Below are 24,441 nucleotides of genomic sequence, written 5' to 3' on the forward strand. Positions count from 1 at the left end.
AACAATTTTACTATTATAGTCTCTGAGATTTGTCTCTTACTCTGCAACATCTCATTGTTGTTCTCTTTCTTTAAAGATAACGACAACATCAACCATGAGTGATAATGAGCAATCCGTTGATGTCGATCTTATCGTTGAACTTGTCATTGAAACGTCAGTGGAAGTAGATCCCTTAAATGATTTAAATCCTGAGGATGATGAAGAACATGATGAGGATGCCGATTTGTCAGATTTGTATGACATAGGGTGGGAAGCTGACCTGGTTGAGCCTATGGAACTATAAACATTTATTTTTAAAATTTACTGGAAATAAAAAGTAAAAATGTAAACCGTTTCATTTAAAATTTTTGACAATGATGAGAGTAAAAAAAGGTTAACCTGATGTTTTAAAGTTATTCACAGGCTTCTGTAGAGGAAGTATTCTATATGATTATAGCGTGGGTGTTTGACTTTTTTATAGGTAATAGAATGCATTTTGTATGCTGTAGCAGGAGGAGTACTACATACTTGAATATTCTTCAGTGCTTATTTTCATTTCGTAAGTGGTATTGAGACTGACACAGAACTTCAATGGATCGGAGGGGCTGTTCCTGTGCATCTGGAGGACTGCCAAGCCGTTGCAGCAGTGGGAGTGAGGCCTCTCACAGGGGCGTAGCGCAGCTCCTTTTGATGTTCACAATTGTAGATAACAGGGTAGAGATGTCTGTGGAATTTATAGATGGTTAGTCACACTAGAGTGTGGGCGGCGCCCCTAGCACTTCATTACGGCACACAGGGGAGCCGCGTTGCACAGTTTGAGAATCAGAGACTTAGGAGATAAACCTTCATAATAGGAAGGCTTCTAAGTGATAAAAATCGCCGGTGCTCGGCGTTAAAAATATTACTGCTATCGGTGGAATTTTCCACGGTGTTAGTGCTTCTACAGCAATGGGAACACATATCTGATAGAAAATCCTGTAACAATCTCAGTATTTCACATTATCGCGTGAAAAAAAAGTCTTCCGAAAGATGTTGAACGTTGTTCTCTTTTGAGAGTACAAAAGATAGTGAGGGAAGTGGGTTGAGTCCTCCGTGTAAATTGCAGAATAGAAACTACTAAGAACCAATTGGAAGTGTTGTTTTCGAGTCACATGACTTCACATGCGCGTCTCAGGACGTGTACGCGGTGACAGTATCTGGTCACGTACGCCATTTGGAAGTAGCGGTCTAATTCAGCGAAGTTTCAAAACGTGAAAAGGAGTAAATCCAAACACATCCGGATTTAATATATCTTCCGAGCTCGATTCAAGCATACAATTGTTAAAGTATAAAACATTTTATATTTTTTTTAAAAATAGCAAGGTGTGTACATTCGGTCACGCACGAAAGTTTAAAAAGACATTCGGCTCCATTTAATGTAAATTTTCATAATACTAAAAAAGAAGCCTAGGTTTAGTGTCTTTGACGTAGTATAAGTTCTTTGATGGGTCTATGAAGAAATGTAATAAGTTGCAAAGTTTTCACGAAATATATATATGCGGGTGCGTGCACACGGTCGCGCACGAACGAAAGCCAAAAAAGCGGAGATAAACCCCCTTTAAAATATGCTCCTGGAGCTCTTTTTGGTAGAATGAATTAGTTCTGAAAAGAACTTTTTTTTAATTTTTTTTTTTTTAAAACAAGTGTTATGTTGTTTTTGATTTTTTAAACTTGCAACATTTTCATGTGTGAGACAGGATCAAAATGAAATGAAGAAATTTATCTTTTCTTGGGGCATTTATGACTCTCAATTTTTAGTTTAGTAAGAATGAGGCTCTGCTCTCCGTACAGAAGAATTTCTCCACATTTGTTGCATTTCATGTGCACCTTTGCAAGATATGGTCTCAAGTCCATCACAGCACTCGATGGAGATACAGGTCGTCCACTAGAAGATGTGCTGGCCACCTCTGATGGTAATAGCGTGGCCAGGGCTCTTGTCGATGCCTTTGTAAATTCCACAGGGTGCACCTGTTTGACATGCCGCACCATGGTATGTATGGAAAAGGAATATTTTTTTCTTGGATTTCCTCTTGAGAGAACCGAATTGCATATCGTGCAGGTAACTTTTGGCGCATTCACTTTCTTTTGTTCTTCAGGATAAGTGAAAAATTGCCAAATAGAAGATTCCTTTTTTCTTTTTAAAGGTAGTCGGTCATTTCCTTCAGATTCGGATGATGAATGCGGGGCGGTAGCCATTTCAGCAAAGTCTTCCGAAAGATGTTGAACGTTGTTCTCTTTTGAGAGTACAAAAGATAGTGAGGGAAGTGGGTGGAGTCCTCCGTGTAAATTGCAGAATAGAAACTACTAAGAACCAATTGGAAGTGTTGTTTTCGAGTCACATGACTTCACATGCGCGTCTCGGGACGTGTAGGCGGTGACAGTATCTGGTCACGTACGCCATTTGGAAGTAGCGGTCTAATTCAGCTAAGTTTCAAAACGTGTAAAGGAGTAAATCCAAACACATCCGGATTTAATATATCTTCTGAGCTCGATTCAAGCATACAATTGTTAAAGTATAAAACCTTTTATATTTTTTTTTAAAATACCAAGGTGTGTACATTCGGTCACGCACGAAAGTTTAAAAAGACATTCGGCTCCATTTAATGTAAATTCTCATAATAATAAAAAAGAAGCCTAGGTTTAGTGTCTTTGACGTAGTATAAGTTCTTTGATGGGTCTATGAAGAAATTCAATAAGTTCAGATTGCAAAGTTTTCACGAAATATATAGGCGGGTGCGCGCAGTTGGTCGCACACGAAAGCCTGGAAATGCGCTATCCATTTTATTGAGAACTGTTGCCGAGAGTGCGCACACCGGGTCGTGCACGAAAGTTTAGAAAGGCAATTTTTATTTATAGGCAAATTTTAATGCGTTGAAAAAAAGGCAAGATACAGACTTTCTAATTCTGTATCGCTGCACAAGGAGTCTCTATGCAACTTGAACAGTGAAGAAAACGGCTTGTTTCCGAAAAAAATATTGCCAGAACTTTGACAAAAGTATAGGTTGTATACACGAGATATTTCTGAATTAGCATTTTAAAAACCAATGAAATTCACTGAAAAAACCATAGGTTTTACACACGTTATAGTTAGGAAGTAGCATTTACAAAACCTATGAAATTCACTGAAAAAACCATAGGTTTGACACCAGTTGTAGTTAGCTGGAAATTTTAGTGATATAAAACCAATGAAATTCCACGTTATAGTTAGTTGGACCCACTATAACTTGCGCGTGTAATGCACTGCTGATGACGTCACATATTACATCACTCATGACATGGTCAGTGACATCACTCATGACATCACTGATGACACCATCCAGTGAATGTGTGTCTTTCTGAAAAATAAATATTAGTGAGTATTTAAACATATGTATTAATGTTTCACTTTGTGTATAAGTGGCTGCATGGGTTGGTGAGTAGCTACATGTGTAGGTATATGGGTTATTAGATGTTTTTTTTAATATCAATATGAGTGTCTATATGTTTGGTGGGGGTGTTACTTAGCACATAGATACATGAATGACTGACTCTCTGTTTGTATGTGTTTTGAATACAGCATATGTGCAGGACTGTATGGGTAGATGAGTGTGTATATGTGTATGTTAGTGAGTGAATCACTGTCTCACTAGTGCCTTTATCAGTAACTACATATGTTTTAATCTAGTATATGTGAATATTGATGTATATAAGTGAGTATATGTAAGAGTGAGGGATTGCAAGAGTTCCTGTTTAAATAAGTATGTGTTTATATAAGTGATTGTTTAAGAGAGTAAGTATGTGTAAGTTTCCTTAGAAGTAAAGTGGTAGTGTGTGTATAGCTGTATATGCAAATAAATGGATGTTGAATAGTTAATTTGCATGTGTGAGTATGTGTGTGAGTAACTTTTGGATGACTGTCGGTGTGTAACAGGATGTATAGGTGTATCACTACATATGATGAGTCAGTATATGTATGAGTGACTATATTGAACTGTTGGTGAATGAGTGCATGTGTATATAGATGGTGGAATTATTGAATTGGTTGTTGTAAGTGGTATGGCTATCTCCATTTTTTTGTAAATTTTAGTTTCTATTTTTGAATATTTGTTTCAAGGGTTACATTACAGTGAAAGGAGGTCTGTCACTCTGTCACAAGGATGGTGTCATCAGTGATGTCATGAGTGATGTCACTGACCATGTCATGAGTGATGTAATATGTGACGTCATCAGCAGTGCATTACACGCGCAAGTTATAGTGAGTCCAACTAACTATAACGTGGAATTTCATTGGTTTTATATCACTAAAATTTCCAGCTAACTACAACTGGTGTCAAACCTATGGTTTTTTCAGTGAATTTCATAGGTTTTGTAAATGCTACTTCCTAACTATAACGTGTGTAAAACCTATGGTTTTTTCAGTGAATATATATATATATATATATATATATATATATATATATATATATATATATAGTGCAGGGCACGAAATAAAACTTATCGCACCAGAACTTGGGTCCGCATTCGTATGTTCCTGTTTGAAAGGAGTATGAGCGGCGAAGCAGGATACATATATATATTCAGAAACACAACGGATGCTGCACTCTAGAGATTAGTTTCAGAGTTGCTTTATTATCACCACGACTGTTGGTAGTGGTGGTGAAAATAAAGCAACTCTGAAACCGGTCTCTGGAGTGGGGCATCCTTTGTGTTTCTGAATTTAAATATCGGGTAAGGATTCTACAAGTTGCTGCCTGCACCAGGTATTGAGCGTGCTGACATTGGAAATATATATATATATATATATATATATATATATATTCTGATCCAAGGATTCCAAACACAAGGAATTCAGGCGAGCCCACAGCACTTGCAGTAAGTTAAATTGTTATTTTTCTTGGCAGATAGGACGACGTGTTTCGACCACGTCCGTGGTCTTGGTCACATGACCTACGTCTCCAAATGCATACATTTATATAGGAGCTCAAGTGCATAGTCATAGACATAGTAAAAAGGCTTTCTTTGATTTACAGCTTTTATAAAGGACATTTTGACTTTAAAGGTACAGTACTTTTTTATGCCAAAGCTTAGTTAAGTGTTACATCACACATAAGACAATTGTCATGACATGAGACTATTTAAAAGGAAAAGGTGCTGTTTGAATGTATTTATATGTTCAGGACATTTTTTCAATCATCATATTTGTTGATTCACAAACATGAGTAGTTCCATCGGTCGTTTGTATCAATAGGGGGTGCAATATGGTTCAGGTATAGTACCTTAAAGTGCCGGTGTAGTACCCGTATATCTTAATTCATTGCAGTGACTAAGAGTTTGGACTGATGTCCATGACCCCAGTGCTCTTATGTTTGCCAGGAATGGTGAAATTTGCGCAGCCCCATGCAGGTGGTGTGATCCTGCGAAATTAGAGACAAATCATTAGTGCTTAGGAACATATTGATAAAACACGTTTCAGTTTTTGATATGCTAGTTTAGAAAACAGTACCTAAGTTTAAAAGGTGTGCAGATAGGGAGAGGTGAGGGGTGTGTGTGATTAAAAGAAAGGAGTGGAGGAGAAATCGGTAAGTTTCATGCGATGCATAAAAAGTATATCAGTACTAGGAACATAGGTATTCTACAGATGACTGTACATCTCCTCATCCTGATTCAAACCAAAAGGAAATTTGGTGCCTGCCTGTAATATAAAGCGCGATTCACGCTTTCTCAGTGCTGCTAGGCGGTTGCCACCTCTTGGATTCACGCTGGTACTGTCCAAGGCAAAGAATTTTGCTTTGGTCCAGTCTGCATTATGTTCCCTAGCGAAGTGTCTGGCTGTGCTATAACTGTTATCTCTGTTTGTAATCGCTCGCCAGTGCTCGAGAATGCGTTTCTTAACAGCAAATGTGGTTGACCCAATGTACCATAAGCCACAGGGGCATGTGATCACGTAAATTACATACTCAGTGTTGCAATTAATGAGAGTTGGAATTTTCCATGTGGTTTTAGTTCTTTCTAGGGTGACCTCCTTGACATTGGAGCTGTGTTTGCACGCCTTGCAATTTCCACATTTGTAAAAGCCTTTGGTTATTTGAAACCAATTCGGCTTTTTGTTCTGGAAGTGGCTTTGTACCAGCATATCTTTTAGGGACTCATTTCTTTCATATGTCACTGAAGGTCTTGCCCCTATCTCATTTCTTAGAATAGGGTCTTGCCTGAGGATGTCCCACCTATTTTTGAGGATGTTGCGTATCTGGTTGGAATGGCTACAAAATTTTGTTATGAATCTAATTTGTTTGGTGTTTTGTCCGTGTGTGTCGTTGGTGTGGGTGGGGTTACCTCCCAGTGCCTGCTCCCTGTTTTGGGTTTCTACTCTTCTCTCTGCTTGGTGCAATGCTTTGCTGGAGTATCCTCTTTCTTTAAATCTGAGTTTCATTTCACTAACGGTCTGTTTGTATGCCCCCTCAGAGCTACAGTTCCTTTTTGCTCCGAGGAACTCGCTGTAGGGGATACCCCATCTGAAACTAGGAGGATGTGCACTCGTAGAGTGTAGGATGGAATTTCCTGCTGTGGCTTTTCGGAAAAGATTGGTACTGATTTTCCCTCCTTCTATGCTGAGTCTGAGATCGAGGAAATCAATCTGGGATTGGCTGTAGTGTCTGGTAAAACGCAGGTCCACATTGTTAACATTGATACAATCAATAAATAGATTCAATTTGTTTTCTGATCCATTCCACACAAAGAAAATGTCGTCTATATAGCGCAGCCATTGTTTGACGTTCAGTGCCCATTTTTCTGTGTGGTCGTTCCAGAGCACCTGCTACTCCCACCAGCCTACCAAGAGATTGGCGTAGCTGGGGGCAAAGCAGGTGCCCATGGAAGTTCCCTGTAGTTGTTTATAGTGCGCATTTTCAAACATAAATACATTCTCTTTGAGACATACAGAAATCATGTCAAGTAACATCATTGTATGTTGGAGATACTCCACTTTGCGGTCCCTAAGGAAATATTTGCAGGCTTTGATCCCATCTGCATGTCTTATGCTCGTATATAATGCTTCCACGTCTAAGCAAACAAGCCAATCACCCTCCCCCATTGTCGTGTTTCTGATTTTTTGTAAAAAATCTGTCGTATCCCGTAAGTATGAGTTGAGACCCTAACATACGGAAATAAGAAATGATCCACAAACATACTGTTTTTTTCCATCAGACTATTCTTTGAGGACACTATGGGTCGTCCTGGTGGGATGGTGTCATTTTTGTGGATTTTGGGTAGGAGGTACAGGGTGGGTGTGGTTTGTGTATTGTTGGTGAGGAATTGTTTTTCGTCCCAGCTCAGGAGCCCCTGTTCATGCCAGGTTTTAAGTTTGTCATGGTAGGTATCTTTCAGTGAAAGGAGGTATTTCCTATCTATCTTGGTGTAACAGGTGGGGTCAGTCAGTTGGCGGTTGGCTTCTTTGAGATACATCTCTTTCGTCAGTAAGACAATGTTACCCCCCTTGTCTGAGGGTTTTATGATCGTGTTACTATCTTTCTGGAGGTCATTGATCGCTTCCCATTGGGCCTTGGTCAGATTCTTACTCTTAGGTGAATTCCCTATCAGGGTGAGTAGGTCGTTGGCGACTAATTCACTGAAGATGTCTATGTTGTCCCTGGGTAGTACCGGGATGTATTTGGATTTACCTCTAAAGTTAGTGCGGGGGGTTTGTCCTGTCTCCACCCCTAGGTTGTCTGGGATGTCTCTTGACATCATGGGATCTAATGGGTCTATGTCATAGCTGGCAGTGTCATGTGGTATTTGTGTAGCTAAGTCGGTAATTGCTTGTAGTGCCGGGACATCCCTAATGTTTATGCCTATTGTTTGAGTGGGGGTGGGCTGTGCGGTGGATTCTATTCTTTTCTTTTTGCAAGCATGCATTTTACACAGTTTTAATTTCTGCTCAAATTTATACAAATCAACCCTTACTTGTGCATAGTCTATGCCTTTGTCTGGGCAGAATGATAGGCCTAGTTCAAGTACTTCTTGTTCAGCATTAGACAATGTTCTATTACTGAGATTTATTACCGTGAGTTTCTGGGTGTTGGACTCCATCATTGTCTTTTCGCTGTCTGGCCTCTGGTTCCCATGCCAGTTGTTCTTAAGCTGCCTGCACCTTGTGTTTCTTCTCCAGTTTTGCTTGCGTTTGCTGCTCCTTTTCCTTTCGGCCGCCCTCTCCCAGAATGTTCTCTCTCTTTTTGTATTAGGAGGTGCTCCAGAGAAAAAGACTGCTGCTCTGGGGTTCCCAATGTTACACTGTCCAGTGAGTCCTGGTCAGAACTTGCATCAGTTGCTGATCCGTCTTTGTTTGGTTCGAGTAAATCCAAAGTTTTATCCTTTTTGAGATCTGTTCTGACTTTATCATATTTTCTGGCGAATGTTAGAATGCGCCCTGCTGCATAATCACGTTCATCTCGCAAGAATTTTCTTTGCTTTCTGGCTACCACATCTTTCTCGAAAGCCAGCATTTTGTCCTCCACATTTTTGATTATTCTTGTTACTTCCTGTTGGTCTTTCTCTTGTTTCAGGTCATCTAGGACATCTTGTATTTGAGTAATGAGAAGTTTCTGTTCTTCCCATGCATTGTTAATTAGGATCTCTAACATGCGTTTGGAGCATGCTGTTGTGTTTTCTACCCAGTCCTGTAGTACCTTTTGACTTGGTCTTGCCAGTGTGGGGGTGACAAAAATACGTAGTCCTCTTGGGATGCGGTTCACCTCCAAGTAGTTAGCCAATGACGTCGCCTCCCACCATCTGCTAATCTCCCTGCGCCTCAGGCGCTCCAGGTTATTTCCTTTTTGGCGCAAATTGGATGTTGGTATGCTTGTAGTTGCTGCCCCTGTTTGTTGGGGGTTTCTCTGTGCTTTTGAAAAAATCGCTTTTGCCGATTCCTCCCGTCCTTTAACATATTCTGCCATTGTTTTAGAAAGTTTCCGTTTGGTTTGTGCAGTGCTTGTTTGCACTGTGTACTGTCTTATGCTGCTCGCGTCTAGAGCCGCCTGGCTCATGCGAACTCTGGGCTGCCACACACTCCGGTCGTTGTTCTCTTCCTGGATGCAGACAGGTCAGGCGGAATTGCCCTTGTGCTCGGCTTCCTAGTTCCTGTTTCAGTTCCGGGTCAGTTTTTACCTGGCGCTTTGTCTGATTCAGGCGCACCGATGATGCCGCAAAATACAGTAATAGTCCGAAGGACGCTCCGCACTTGTGGCTTCACAGTTGCGACCTGGATGCTTGAAGAATGCCGTTCTTTACGGTTTTCGTTTCTTTTGACCTCATGTGTTTGTGGCTGCCAGGTACTCGGCCAGATGCGAGGTGGGCGGAAATGGAGACCCTTCCAGACGAGTTGGGGCTTCGCCAGCGGACGCCGCCATTGATATATTCTGATCCAAGGATTCCAAACACAAGGAATTCAGGCGAGCCCACAGCAGTTGCAGTAAGTTACATTTTTATTTTTCTTGGCAGATAGGACGACGCGTTTCGACCACGTCCGTGGTCTTGGTCACATGACCTACGTCTCCAAATGCATACATTTATATAGGTGCTCAAGTGCATAGTCATAGTCATAGACATAGTAAAAAGGCTTTCTTTGATTTACAGCTTTTATAAAGGACATTTTGACTTTAAAGGTACAGTACTTTTTTATGCCAAAGCTTAGTTAAGTGTTACATCACACATAAGACAATTGTCATGACATGAGACTATTTAAAAGAAAAGGTGCTGTTTAAATGTATTTATATGTTCAGTACATTTTTTCAATCATCATATTTGTTGATTCACAAACATGAGTAGTTCCATCGGTCGTTTGCATCAATAGGGGGTGCAATATGGTTCAGGTATAGTACCTTAAAGTGCCGGTGTAGTACCCGGATATCTTAATTCATCTTATTTTATATATATATATATATATATATATTTACAGAGAGATTTCCCAGAGCTGAAAATATGAGACTGTGAAAGAACTGTATTGAGTCTCTTTGAAGTTACATGAAAGGCAGTAAAGTGTGGTACTGCTGCAGAGTACAAAAAAGAATTCCTGCTAGATAGAGATATCTGACTTTCGTCTAGTGGCAGTTTTGATGCCGTAAAGGGCATGCTGGAAAGAACAGTTCTGTATTATGTGGATAGCTAAGTGGATTAGTAAACACTTTGAAACAGATGAAATGTATGTGAGAGAGGGGCAATGGAGAGATGTGTTTTGCGCCATTTCCTTTCACGGGCACTAGGCCTACCCACACAATTGAGGTACCATTTTTCTCAGAAGACTGGGGAATGCTTGGTGGGTGGAAATTTGTGTATCCACACAGATTCCAGAACTTTCCACCACAGAAATGTGAGGCAAATGTGTTTTTTTGGACAATTTTTTAGGTTTGCAAGGGATTCTGAGTAACAGAACCTGGTGAGCGGCAGTCACGTCACCCCATCCTGGATTCGCCTGGGTGTTTAGTTTTCAAAAATGTATAGGTTTGCTAGGTTTCCCTAGGTACCGGCAGAGCTAGGGTTCAAAAACTACAGCTATGCACTTTGCAAAAAAGGGTAATTTTACACTGTGAAATGATGGTGTGTGCACGTTGCATTTTGCGCAGTTTGCTGTCGCGGGCACTAGGCCTACCCACACAAGTGAGGTACCATTTTTCTCTGAAGACTTTGGGGAACGCGGGGTGGGTGTAAATGTTTGGATCCATGCAGATTCCAGAACATTCCACCACTGAAATGTTAGGAAAATTTGTATTTCTGACAATTTTTTAGGTTTGCAAGGGATTCCGAGTAACAGAACCTGGTGAAACTACAGCTAGGCACTTTGCAAAAAATAGGGTAATTTTTCATTGTGAAACTGTGGTGTGTTCATTTTGCGTTTTGAGCCGTTTCCTGTCGTGGGCACTATGCCTACCCACACAAGTGAGGTACCATTTTTAAGGGGAGACTTAGGGTAATTCCGATTCGTAAAGCAACTGTAATTACCTATTGACTTTCAATGCATTTCTGCCTTCCAAAACAAAGACAATGTGTAAAAAAGAAATCCTTTTGAAAAATGACCGCTAATTCTCATGCTAGTGTGAGTATTCCCAATTTCGGAAATGTGCAAATATCTACTGTTTTTAAACTCTTTGGGGCATATTAGCAAGAACCTCGTTAAAATTATCACTGTTTTAGTGGCAGGAAACTGCTGCTAAAACGATGATAATGGGCTTGCTAATATGTGTTATAGAAGCCCAGGATAGATGTGCAGGACATCTAACCTGGGCCTCTATTGGAATTCTATATTGCATATTAACAAGCCAATTATCGTAGTTTTAGCGGCAGTTTCCTGGCCCTAAAACGGCGATAGTTGTAACAAGGTTCTTGCTAATATGCCCCTATATTTTGTTCCCATTTCAGAAATATATAGGAGTCTTTCATACCGAATTTTCCATGTATACATTTTCCCAGAATAATTGCTATATACCCGGTATACATAATTAAAAAGCATTGCAAGACGCTGCTCAGTTTTTGGCTCTGGGTTTGTCGGGTTCTTTGTGCACCTACAAGTCCTATATATCCCCACAACCAGGAAGGTCCATTGGATGTAACAGTATATTGCTTTCAAAGAGCTAATTAGAAGAAGTTACAGGTGAAAACGTTGACACAAAAGGCTGTTTTTTTCAACTAATTTCCCATTTTTCCTATATTTAACTGTTAGTTTCTATAAAGAAACATTGATGGATTTACACAAATTACCCCTTGCTGAATTCAGCATTTGGTCTACTTTTTAAAAATGTATAGGTATTCGGGATCCATTATTGCTTTCATACCCATTTCTACCATTAACTGGAAGGAGGTTGAAAGCACAAAAAATAGCAAAAATAGGCTATGTCCAGAAAAATGCCAAAACTGTTTAAAAATGTTTGGTTTTCTGACAAAAGTCTGTCATTCGCTAAAAGCTGGAAAAATGGTGATTTCAGTCCCACAAACTCTTTTTTTTATACCATTTGCAGGGAAAAACCCAGGCGCTTTCATTTGCAGAACTTTTTTCCCATTTTACCCACAACAAAAAAAAAGATTTAGCATTTATTACGTAGTAGGCTTGTCCATTCTATCTGTGGAGACATGCTCAACACTTATCAATTCTGTACCTTAAGCTGTGCAACTTGAGGAATTAGAAGGATGTTATTCACTGAAAAAACAATGGTTACAGGGACGTTCTAGTTAGGTTCAGATTGTCTATACACAAACCATAGAAACTCAGCAGTCATAGTTACAGTTATCTCAAGTAACTATAATGCGTGCCCTAAGAAAACTATAACTCATGCCCTAGCCATTCTCTGCTAACTACCCCACTTATTACATCACTCATAACATCTTTTATGACATCATTGATAATAACACTGCAACATTTGCTATAAAATTATTGATAAGAAAACTATGCATTGCGGGGTGCGATTTATAGTTACCTTAGGACACGTGTAATAGTTCCTTGTGATAACTGGAATTTGAACTGCTGAATTTCTCTGTTTTTGTGTGTGTGAAAAATTGGAACCTAACTATTAATGTCCCTGTAACCTTTGTTTTTATCAGCGAAAACATATATATTAATACACACAAAAGGTGATGGGAGTAATGCTTTCAAATAGTCTAACCTCTGGAAATCTTTCCTAGTAGAATTCCAATCCATTGTTTTTAACGCTGTATGCCACTGTAGACATAGACCCTCATATGTAAATCAATAATGGCCCTGCTCCTTATGGGAAGAATAATTCCCGAACTGGCAGGCAAGGCCCCCTCCAAAAGGGACCACAAACAATCCCAGACAGGTTTCAGACTTTGTCTTGTGAAGCCTCATCAGTGAGGTATAGGTTGCAGCCTATGACATAGCTAGCAATGGACCCACGTCTAGGCATACCCTTGACCTCTTAAGGCTTTACAGAAAACACACACAAGGTGATGGGAGGAATACTTGCAAATAGTCTAACCACCGGCCATTGCTTAGTCTAGCATTTCAAATCATCGTTTTTCACCCACTGTGGCATCTCTAAACAAAGTCCCGCCGTGTGGAAATCAGTACTGACCCTGCTTGCTGTGAGAACATTATATATAATATATCATACTTAAAAGTAAGTACTGTTTCAGCGAGCAAAAAATCTAAAAAGCTCTGAAACTTACCAGTTATGGTTTGCATTACACAAAGCACACCATAACTCATGCCCCCTGTATGTTTTACTGTTTCTAGGCTTTTTTTAACATGCCACCATCTAAGGTGTGTGCTTTCTTTGCACCAATAAAAGTCATATTTCTTCTGATGTGTGTAGGAAAGTAGTATCTGCTTCTTATGTTTACCACCACTTTTTGCTGATGTCCCACTGTTTTTGGCCTAGTCTGACTGGGATCCTGCTATCCAGGACCCCAGTCTATCTGCTTTCTCCTGTAAAAGGATATGCACGTACATTAGGTACACTCCAGATTGGATTCGGGGGTACCCTTATCAGTCCCTAGTATATGGTACACCATGTACCCAGGGCATAGGTACCCCAGAGGCCTCCCATGGGCTGAAGCATTTATTGTGCCACCCCTGAGAGGCCATCCAAATTGACACAACCAGCCTGCTACAGCAGACTGTGTAAGCTGGTGACTTGCACCACTTACTTAAGATATAGGTTCACTATATCTATCTAAATCACTACACTTAATACCTATCAGTCACCCCTATGGCAGGCCTTAACAATCCTGAAGGTAGGGTGCTGGGTTTTACGTGAGAGGGTGACCCTGCATGAGCAGAGCCCCTCTGCAGCCTTCGGAGACCATTCTCTCGGGGTTGTCTGTGATGCAGCCAGACATATATGTTTAGGTGCATTATAACCTTGCATTAAATGCTAACTTTAAAACGGCTTCTTAGAAACATGGTGTGTTTGGTGTCAAACACCATGGAATCATACCTTCCCGCCAGTAACTGGCGAGGTAGGAATGAATCCACCCTGCTGAAGGGACATATGTGGGTCACTGGTATACCCGGTACCAGCTTTCTCGATCTGGGAAGCATAAAATTGATGCTGCCAGCCACACACACGATTCTGCTCTCCTGCTGCTGAGCCAAGCTCGTGCAGAGGAAGGCATGACAATAGGCATCCTGTCACAGGGATGTGTAACCACCTCTCAGACAAGATTTAGTGTATTGGGGCTAGGTGGGTGCACTCTTAGAGTGCTAGAAAGTCTGCGCTGGGGGCAAATTTGGTGTCTCTGTGCATAGTCCAGCTCAAACCAGTTCCAGGAGCCATTTGCTCCTGCTCTGGCATGAAATTGGACAAAGGACATGGGTGTAGCCACCCCTCTATCCTGCCCCTCCCCTAGGAGGGTCCTCAGAATCTTACCAACCCCTTCCCATGGATATAAAGTGGATTACCTGATCACAGGACTTTAGATTTTACCTGGACAAGATTCTGCTAAGAAGGAACAAAGTACTTCGACTGCCTGCACAATGCTGGAAGACTGAAGAATCTCCCTTGGAGTAAAGGAGTTGCTCCCCTGCAACAGCTGGCATCTAAACACAACAGACCGGGTTGCCTCTCCCGAGCTCCTGAGGACTCTGAAGACTTCAAGAGGTGGGTTCCCGAAGGTCCCTGAGGTCGATCTGCCCTCTCAATAATTCTGAGACCAGTATCCCTCGTGGGGACCGTGCAGCCCGAACCCCTGTGCACCGCGTACTTTTGCAAGTGCATGTGCTAAGTGACGATTCCTGAGTCTGTGCTTTGGACTCCGTGTAGTCCTGACCCTGAGTAGTATTTGCACCGAAGATTTTCAGGCTCCACTCCACGAGTGTCCTGTGGGCTGGTGCTTTGCAGACTTGCTTGAAGTCTCCTCGTGATCCCTGGTCTGCTGTCCTGTGGGTCCTGGCGAGGGTCACCTTGTTAATTCTTGGGCTTACCTGGTTGCTCCAGATTTGCCTAAACTCCCCATTGCTTTGAGAGTCCCCTGGACCTTGCTGGTCCTCATCGTAACCTGTTTCCTCTGACCACGTGGGTTGCAGTTGCAAAGGCTTGTTGGTACTCCAGCCGGACATCAACCCCTCAGCTCTCAAAATCCTTCGTGGGACAGCTCACCTCCGGATTTTGGTAATACCACTACGTCTCCTGGTTCCCGTGGCTGCAGAGGCAAGCAACCCTTCTTCTCTCCTGAAGCATTCGACATCAGTGGGCATTTGACTACCGAGACCCTGGTCACCTGAAGTGACCCAGACTCTGTCCCCTCTGTTTTCAGGTTCTTCTCACCTTGAATCCAGGCTTGGATTCCACCAGACACTCTTCGCCTGCCTAGCAGCAGGACTTCTTTGCAGCTCTCCATTGCAAACGACAAAGGTTTCCGACCCCACTTGACCCCTATGCACCCTGCGCCTCTGGGATAGATAACACTGGTACTTCGGTACTGACTGGTGGGTTGGCCTTAGAACCTCCTAAGTTGCAAAGGGTTTGCTCGAAGTCCTCTTAGAAGTGTCCTTAACTTGTAATTTTCCAACCACGATTTTCCCTTAGAGTTGTACGGAGCACACATCTGTGTTTCCTCGTTGCACCCGTCCTCCGTGGCCTCCCTCTGTCACTCTTCTGGGTGATTCCTTGGGGTCCCAGCAATTCTACATTCCCTAGGCCCTGTGTCTATTGAAGTTGTTGTTGTTACACCATTTTTTTTAGTATATGGTTCAGTCTCCCCCTGGAGCCCGCTGTGTATTTCGCTATTTACGAATGTTCTATTGATCTAGTATTGTGTGCTTTGTGCCCTAGTCTCGTGTACAGACTAGAAGAGAGTGTTATATTAATAAATACATAAGGTTATCTTTGACCTCAGATATAAGGGTCGTGTGGCCTGGTACAAGGTGCCCGCTTTAACTAGTGGACAGCATATACCAACCCACCATCTCACAATGTGCATTAAAACTTAAACAGATTTTTAACCCTTATCTACTAGACTGACTAGACATGACTGACAAGCGACCTGTATTGTTTCATTAAGCTTACATGCAATGGATATTTTTAATTTTATTACAAGCGTTTCACCACCACGTTTAGGGAATGACGGGATAACTTTGGCTTTCCTTTTCGTCTGTGGCACATACCTTCAATTAAAACAATTAGCCATATCACCAGCATTTGAAGACCAGACTTATTTGGCTTGGCAAATGCTTGCTATTGTTGTAATGCTACCCACAGTTATACATTTACTTTCTGGAATACAGCTTATTTTTTGCAATTGACTTAAGAATGATTCTAGAGCTGGTCATCCCAGTGGAACCTTTTTTTAACACTTTAGATAATAAGCCCTCATTTATGTTCCAGTTCCAAGCACCACCTGGATTATTCTCCAAAGAAGCAAGGGTAAGGGTTCATACTGGTTAGTTGGGACCCTCATCAAGACCCCTCACAAAGCAACCACTGCTATAACCTCTTTGAGTGACTCTTAAGTAAAAAATACTTCGTTTTTCCAGGAGGACCACAACTTTCCTCAGTAAAGGAAAATGTTGGCTCCAGCAATCACCGTCTAGCAAGCACTAATCAATGTTACCTCTGGACAGGAACTGATACTTCAAGAATATATAGATTGAATTGTATGTGAAAGATAGGCAGACATTAAACAGACTGCTTTCAAACAGTGTAGTGTGTTCATAAAATACTTGTGTATTGATTAAATTAAAAATACTTGGCTATGGGTAACTTTAGACAGAAAATGCCAAGCACTTTTTTTCACCATGCTGCTAAGCTTTTTGAGCACCGCTATTACCTACTCTTGCATAGCAATTATTCAAATTTGGCAAATGTTTTACACTTGCATCTCAACCTCACCCCTGTTGGGTAAATAAACTTGATTGTATCAATCTGCCATCCATTAGAGCAGTCTGGTACATATAAAATTACCTTTATTAGAACATATATATTGACACCAGATTCAGTATGTTCAGGCACTAGTCACCAGGGTTTGGGTGGAGGCAGCTGTGTGAATAACTGCAAAATTCTGAGTATACAATACCATGTACTACTACCCAGAACTATGCTATACTAGTGAAAAGTAACACAAACAATAATACATTTACCATAGAGATTCCTAAACAAAATTCAAAATTAAATGCATCATGCAAAAGTCAACAATGTTGTCCACAGGTTTGAACTAAAATGCAAATATGTTTTCCAAGAGGATTCATTATTTACAATAGAAATTTACAACATATTAGTTTGTGGAATGATTCAATCAATAATTATGTTGTCCTCTGTCTTAAAACAAATAATTAATGAAAGAAGAATGTAGCCGCTTTGGTTGTAAAAGTGAATTGTGAGGTCATCGCTACCTGACTGAATGAACATCTGCAGAGTAACAAAAAGAAAAGTAGAAGGGCACTCACTGTACTTCTTCCACAAAAGTGCATATCTTTTTCCTTCTACTGATACGGCCTCTGGTCCTGCAGATTCTTCCAAATATAGGGGAATTCCGAGCCCTGAAATCAACTGCGTTTTAAATCAACTATCTGTCGCTTGCCTCTCCCACTTATCTCATCCGTCAAACACCAAGTTATCCAAAAAGTTGAATGGCCAGTCCTGCTATAAAATGTTTTTCGCGATTTATTTGCATTCCATGGTGGTATCTTGCTGGCTAAATAAAGCTTGATCAGTGGTTACTGCCACATCCACTGCTCCATAGGTCGTCCACTGCGGTACCCTCCATATTCAGTGACTTTTCAACTGCAAATAATCTTTCTAAAACGGATGTAAACGTTTTGTAGATAGATCTAAAATGACATTGAAATTCTCCAAATTGAAAACACCTATATCACTTAACCAGTGAGTATATCTATCTGTTTGGGATATGTTTTGCGTTTTTATTTAAAATACTTAGTAAGACCATTGTGCTTGTTTGACTAACCACATTCATGTGAACCGGTTCCACACAAAAAAAGCTGAGTGTTCATGTTTTCTTTTCAACAGCTTGCACCATGTATAGAAGTTTTATGGATGGGAATCCTGCATCCATGGATGCAAAAAGCATTGCAGCAGGATTAGCTCCGCCATTTGCAGGTAAAATCACGAGCACCACTCAAGCCTATGGAATTACAACAAACCAAGATCAGAGCTGTATTTGCACTGCTTTCTCAATTCCAAGTGGCATGACCTGTTTTTTTTTCTTCTTAGGCACCAACACATTTAGAATCTGCAAGGAGCATGTAGAAGAGGTGATACTTGTCTCCGATGAGGAAATAGTAGAGGGTGTGTCACTTCTGTATCGGGCAGGATTCGTTGTTGAACCGTCTGGGGCAGCAGCATATGCCGCTGTATTAAAAAATAAAATACCTGAGATAACTGGGAAAACAGTGGTAGTTTTGCTAACAGGAGGCAATATCTCACCTGAAGAACTGATTCATATATGTATTTAAATGATTTTTTACCTTTACAGCCATCTGAAACCTGCTAACTCATTAACTTGTTATTTACACTTGAAAAGGGTTGTGTGGTCTGGTCTAAGTGCAACAGTCCTCAGTAAAGGGCTCAGATTTGATTTACTCACTTGTAAGATGGCATGATTTGATGTGAATTTCTCATTCTGCTGTTCAGATACCCAAAGTATGTTAATTGATATATGATGCAAGCAAAGCACTTAATAACGGCCAATATTGATCAATACAGCATTGTTGGGATAGTATACTAGTTCTTTGTTTGGCCTGATTGTTCTGTTAATGTGTCCCAGTATTTATGTCTCTCTCTTTTAAGCATGCAGCGGCAGTTGCTCTTGATTCACTGACAAATGTTCACATTCAGTCAAAAGATACAATGCATGATGCACTTAGTCTCCTTAAAACAATGGACAAGCTGGAAATCATTTTTTTGACCATTTTCTGGAATGACAATGATGCGTTTCAACGAAACAAGCAAGACAGTACAAAAAAAAGATGTTGACCTATCTGTTGCAGTCAACATTATCCAATCTTTGAATGCTTATGTCCAAGAGTTGAGAGACCAATTTGATGACTATAAATGCAAGGCAAAGGAAAAAGCTCCTGATACTCATACAGTGATTTTGGAAAGCATACAAAACAACGAAGCAGTAGACAAACTTGGTTTGAAGAACCCGCTAGTGACACCGTACTTGAAGGATGGAACAAATTTAAGGTAGAAGCATACTTACTGATCATGGACGCTTTGATTGATGGTTTAACATGGCGAAGTGAAGCATAATGAGACCTAAATAATCGGTTTGGCTTCTTTATAGAATTAAAAAACATGAACACCAAAGAAATGGAAGGATGGTGTGAAAAGCTTGCCTCTTTGTACTATAAAGACCTGAACAAATCAGATCTCATCAAGGAATGCCAGCAGTTCAAACATTATCCTGTACACAAAAATTAAACAATTTCAATGCCTTGTCTTTACAGGAAAATAAAAACTGATAAACTAGAGAACACTTTCCCTAACATTGAAATTGCACTGAGAATATTCTTGTCGATGATGGTCACAAAATGTAGTGGTGAAAGATCCTTTTCAAAGTTGAAGCTCATAAAAAATGAGCTACGTAATCAAATGCTAAAAGCCAGACTCAATTCTCTGGCTCTGCTGAGTATTGAGTCAGAAATGCTCGAAGAAATAGAATTTTCTGATCTGGTTAAGGAATTTGCTGCTAGCAAATCCAGAAAGAGATACATACTTTAAGCAGTGTCTTACAGGTCCCTAATATTGTACAGAGATGCTCCAAGGTTCTACTTAGAAGCTTTATTTTGCAGAAACACATGGTGACATTTTTGGTATTCATTGAATCTAAGTAAATCTTCATAGAAACACATTCCTTTCCTTTTTCTAAAAATCTACATTAAGATGTTTAACTTCTACAACCTAACCTGCAATTAAAATACCCCTAGATGCTCTGAAATCACAGCACATTGTGCATTTATAGCATTTGACATTATATGACAAGAAAAACTAACAAATAGGAAGAAGACCCAAGAACTAAATCGCTTTGAATAATGTTCGCAAGAAAAAAACAAATCTGTATTCTGTGTGACAAACAGCATTGTCAAAACTCAAGCCAACAGCATAGAGTTCTTGTACTCAATCTTGCCTATTTCATCCTTCTCTGACTATAAAACAAGCAAAGAAGGCCTGACCGTTCAGGAAAACAGCATGGATGCCTTGCATGCATCTTCAAGACTAAATAGACCTGAAAAATGGTAAATCATAAATAGGGTCCATCTGAGCATCATAAAATTATTGTCAGCAGTTCACAAAGGCCTATAACTTTCTATTGTCTATAACTTTCTACTTATCATTGAAACTTAATTCACGCCTTTGATACAGGCAGCAAACATTACCTTCAATAAAACTTCCAAACCCAGCAGCAATTGTGTGCAATTCCTCAAAATTAAAATAGAACTCCTTAACAGAATTACTGCACAGGTCAGGTGTAGATAACAAGATTTGCAGAGAAACAAGATGAGGTCCAAAGGATAATTGCTCAATCATGTTCTGTCTAACCTATGCACCATGATGTATATGATATCATCCAAACAACCACCCACTGCACAGAACACATTGAAGAAGGATGAACGCGAATGCTTTTCTGTATTTATTACTATTTTCTGTCAGCCCATGCAATAAAGTTCGCCCAGAATCAACATGGTTAAGGTCTTAAACAATTTGAAATTCACCAGTGAAATGTTAAAGGTGATGTTCTGAGCATGTCTGAGGAAAGAAAGAACCAATGTTAACAATAGTAGGAAGGTAAGAAGAACAGCTGCCACTGAAAATAGTAAATGCATAGAAAGCTCTAGACCTCAGGCTGCAATGAATGAAAAATAATATCATGGAACAAGACATTGATTGAAATATAGACCGATGGATACATAAGGTTGCTAGAAAATGGGACAACATCACTTTGGCCTACTTCAATAATGTTATATGTGATACTGACCCAACAGGAGAAGTGGCCTAGCACAACCAGAGGGCCCAACTGATCTTCATTTGTCTTCAGGTGTGGATTCAAGTAACATAATCACTATAAAATGTAATGTAAGTAATTACAGCTCATTATTTTCTTTATTTTACTGTTTCATACATTTTGACTGTATCATTAAATATTGCATGACATATCAAGGGTGTGAATGAACGTAAAATGGACAGTGAATTCAAAGTTATTGCGAACAAGGTCCCCCAAAATATGTTTGGCCCAGGGCCCCCGAAATCCTTAAGATGTCCCTGATGCAGCCTCTTGTTTCCAAGGGTACCCTACCATGGCCCTTCAAAGCAGGAGTCATGTCACACGTTTTCACGGTATCCACACGAGAAATGTTACAAATAATGAATGATCAATCATCTGGTCAGTTCTACTCCGTGGTTGGCTTGGAATCAGTAGTGGAATCTGGAGCATGGATGTCTGTGTCCTTTTCTAATTTACCAAAACTGTGTTCACCATCCACATGGTTGTATTATATCACATCAATAAGGTGTCCTTAAGAATACAATCCTCTTTCTCCTAAAGGTCATCTCAAACTTTCATATTAGTCATTCTATCAGTCTTTTTAAAACAATCCGTCTTTCCATCAGAATGGCTGCTTTATACTTGGGATTTAAAATAGACACGGGATACTATCCTGATAAGACAAGGACATAAGCTAGACCAAACTACTATTGTAATAGGCATTGCTCCATATCCGTTGCACCTCTCCAAAGAAGCTGGTATGTAGGAGGATGGCGTGTTGCACACTGCTTGTTACTGAAAAACTAACAGGGCCCTTCTCAGAAATCATATGATTCATTAGAGAATGTGGTCCTGATGCGTAATGCCCCTTTGATTGAGATGTGCATCACTGTTATGAGTATGCTGTTCAAATTCCAGAACAATCCATCCTTCTGGTTCATTAGATTTTTACTTAGATCTTCTCATCAAAATGAGCTGCCAACCTTGCTGTGCGTTTTGAGATAATGGAGTGGTAGGTTGGCTTAAGTGAGCAGCATCAAAATTCTCCTATATAAAGAGTGATGCATTTTTGTACTATTCTGAGCGCCATTAAGTTGGCTCATTGTAACAAGGGTCATTTTATACAGCAATTACAAAAAGCAGGAATGTGGTGAGAAGCACTTTGTAAAGAGATTATTTGAATTTAGTTTTATTTTCTATTGTAGGAGGAAAAATGTTTTTTGTAGCCTAATTTTGTTTAATTCTAAATTTAAATACTGATTGGCTTGAGAGAGAAAGTGCTTGGGCGTGGCTACGGGAGGGAGAGGAGTGTTCTTGAGGAGCTTCACCAACTGAGCTTAGAGCAAAGCCTTCTGCTTTGGTGAAATGTGGTTTTGACAATGAGTAACAGGCAGGGTACTAGCGTCTTGCAGGGTAGCCGAATGGTATGTTAGATAGCGAAGTCAATAGCATCATCTTTATCAAAATCAAAGATGTTGCAATCCCCCCCTTCCTGCCAGGAGATCATGGATGGTCACTGCAGCCATAACAAAGTCCTGGAGACAGGAGGGTTGACTCTCCTGAATGAAGTGGTAATTTAAGACATGGCTTGGCAGTTCGGGCTGGACTGTTCCCATGAGGCACAGGGTCAGACTGATTTGCATATGGCCATGTCTGAAATGGGGTGGCTGAGTGGGCTAAAGAATGGAGATGGAATAAACCCAGATCAGTTGACTGGGCGTGAGTGTTTGATTTGCTCAAACGCTCCGTCCATCATCCCCTTTTGTATCGCTTTGTTCGCCCTAAGTGTGGTAGGGTATGCTCAGACGTGAGTCCCTTGTTCACTTGGCCACTGGATTCAAGATAGCCTGGCTGATGAGGATTATGAATCCAAAACCGGTCCCAGGATGCTTGTTTCCGGTCCATGGAAGACATGGCTTGGCAGTTCGGGCTGGACTGTTCCCATGAGGCACAGGGTCAGACTGATTTGCATATGGCCATGTCTGAAATGGGGTGGCTGAGTGGGCTAAAGAATGGAGATGGATTAAACCCAGATCAGTTGACTGGGGGTGAGTGTTTGATTTGCTCAAACGCTCCGTCCATCATCCCCTTTTGTATCGCTTTGTTCGCCCTAAGTGTGGCAGGGTATGCTCAGACGTGAGTCCCTTGCTCACTTGGCCACTGGATTCAAGATAGCCTGGCTGATGAGGATTATGAATCCAAAACCGGTCCCAGGATGCTTGTTTCCGGGCCATGGAAGACATGGCTTGGCAGTTCGGACTGGACTGTTCCCATGAGGCACAGGGTCAGACTGATTTGCATATGGCCATGTCTGAAATGGGGTGGCTGAGTGGGCTAAAGAATGGAGATGGATTAAACCCAGATCAGTTGACTGGGGGCGAGTGTTTGATTTGCTCAAACGCTCCGTCCATCATCCCCTTTTGTATCGCTTTGTTCGCCGTGAGTGTGGCAGGGTATGCTCAGACATGAGTCCCTTGCTCACTTGGCCACTGGATTCAAGATAGCCTGGCTGATGAGGATTATGAATCCGAAACCGGTCCCAGGGTGCTTGTTTCCGGTCCATGGAAGACATGGCTTGACAGTTCGGGCTGGACTGTTCCCATGAGGCACAGGGTCAGACTGATTTGCATATGGCCATGTCTGAAATGGGGTGGCTGAGTGGGCTAAAGAATGGAGATGGATTAAACCCAGATCAGTTGACTGGGGGTGAGTGTTTGATTTGCTCAAACGCTCCGTCCATCATGCCCTTTTGTGTCGCTTTGTTCGCCCTAGGTGTGGCAGGGTATGCTCAAACGTGAGTCCCTTGCTCACTTGGCCACTGGATTCAAGATAGCCTGGCTGATGAGGATTATGAATCTGAAACGGTCCCAGGATGCTTGTTTCCGGTCCATGGAAGACATGGCTTGGCAGTTCGGGCTGGACTGTTCCCATGAGGCACAGGGTCAGACTGATTTGCATATGGCCATGTCTGAAATGGGGTGGCTGACTGGGCTAAACAATGGAGATGGATTAAACCCAGATCAGTTGACTGGGGGTGAGTGTTTGATTTGCTCAAACGCTCCGTCCATCATCCCCTTATGTATCGCTTTGTTCGCCCTAAGTGTGGCAGGGTATGCTCAGACGTGAGTCCCTTGCTCACTTGGCCACTGGATTCAAGATAGCCTGGCTGATGAGGATTATGAATCCGAAACCGGTCCCAGGATGCTTGTTTCCGGTCCATGGAAGACATGGCTTGGCAGTTCGGGCTGGACTGTTCCCATGAGGCACAGGGTCAGACTGATTTGCATATGGCCATGTCTGAAATGGGGTGGCTGAGTGGGCTAAAGAATGGAGATGGATTAAACCCAGATCAGTAGCCTGGGGGTGAGTGTTTTATTTGCTCAAACGCTCCGTCCATCATCCCCTTTTGTATCGCTTTGTTCGCCCTAAGTGTGGCAGGGTATGCTCAGACGTGAGTCCCTTGCGCACTTGGCCACTAGATTCAAGATAGCCTGGCTGATGAGG

At 41.2% G+C, this 24,441-nt stretch overlaps 1 protein-coding gene across 1 annotated transcript in view; it reads left to right on the forward strand.

Moving 5' to 3' along the window:
• LOC144822379 (L-threonine dehydratase catabolic TdcB-like) overlaps positions 1 to 21,109 on the forward strand; it is a 189,853-nt gene extending 168,744 nt beyond the window's left edge. The window contains exons 6-7 of the mRNA XM_078679827.1: positions 17,961 to 18,050; positions 18,165 to 21,109. Of these exons, the coding sequence (XP_078535953.1) occupies positions 17,961 to 18,050; positions 18,165 to 18,406 (332 nt within the window). The 3' untranslated portion in view covers positions 18,407 to 21,109. The remainder of the gene's footprint in view (positions 1 to 17,960; positions 18,051 to 18,164) is intronic.
• Positions 21,110 to 24,441: the final 3,332 nt, after the last annotated feature.

Source organism: Lissotriton helveticus, chromosome 1_1 (assembly GCF_964261635.1).
Source record: "Lissotriton helveticus chromosome 1_1, aLisHel1.1, whole genome shotgun sequence".
NCBI lineage: Eukaryota > Metazoa > Chordata > Amphibia > Caudata > Salamandridae > Lissotriton > Lissotriton helveticus.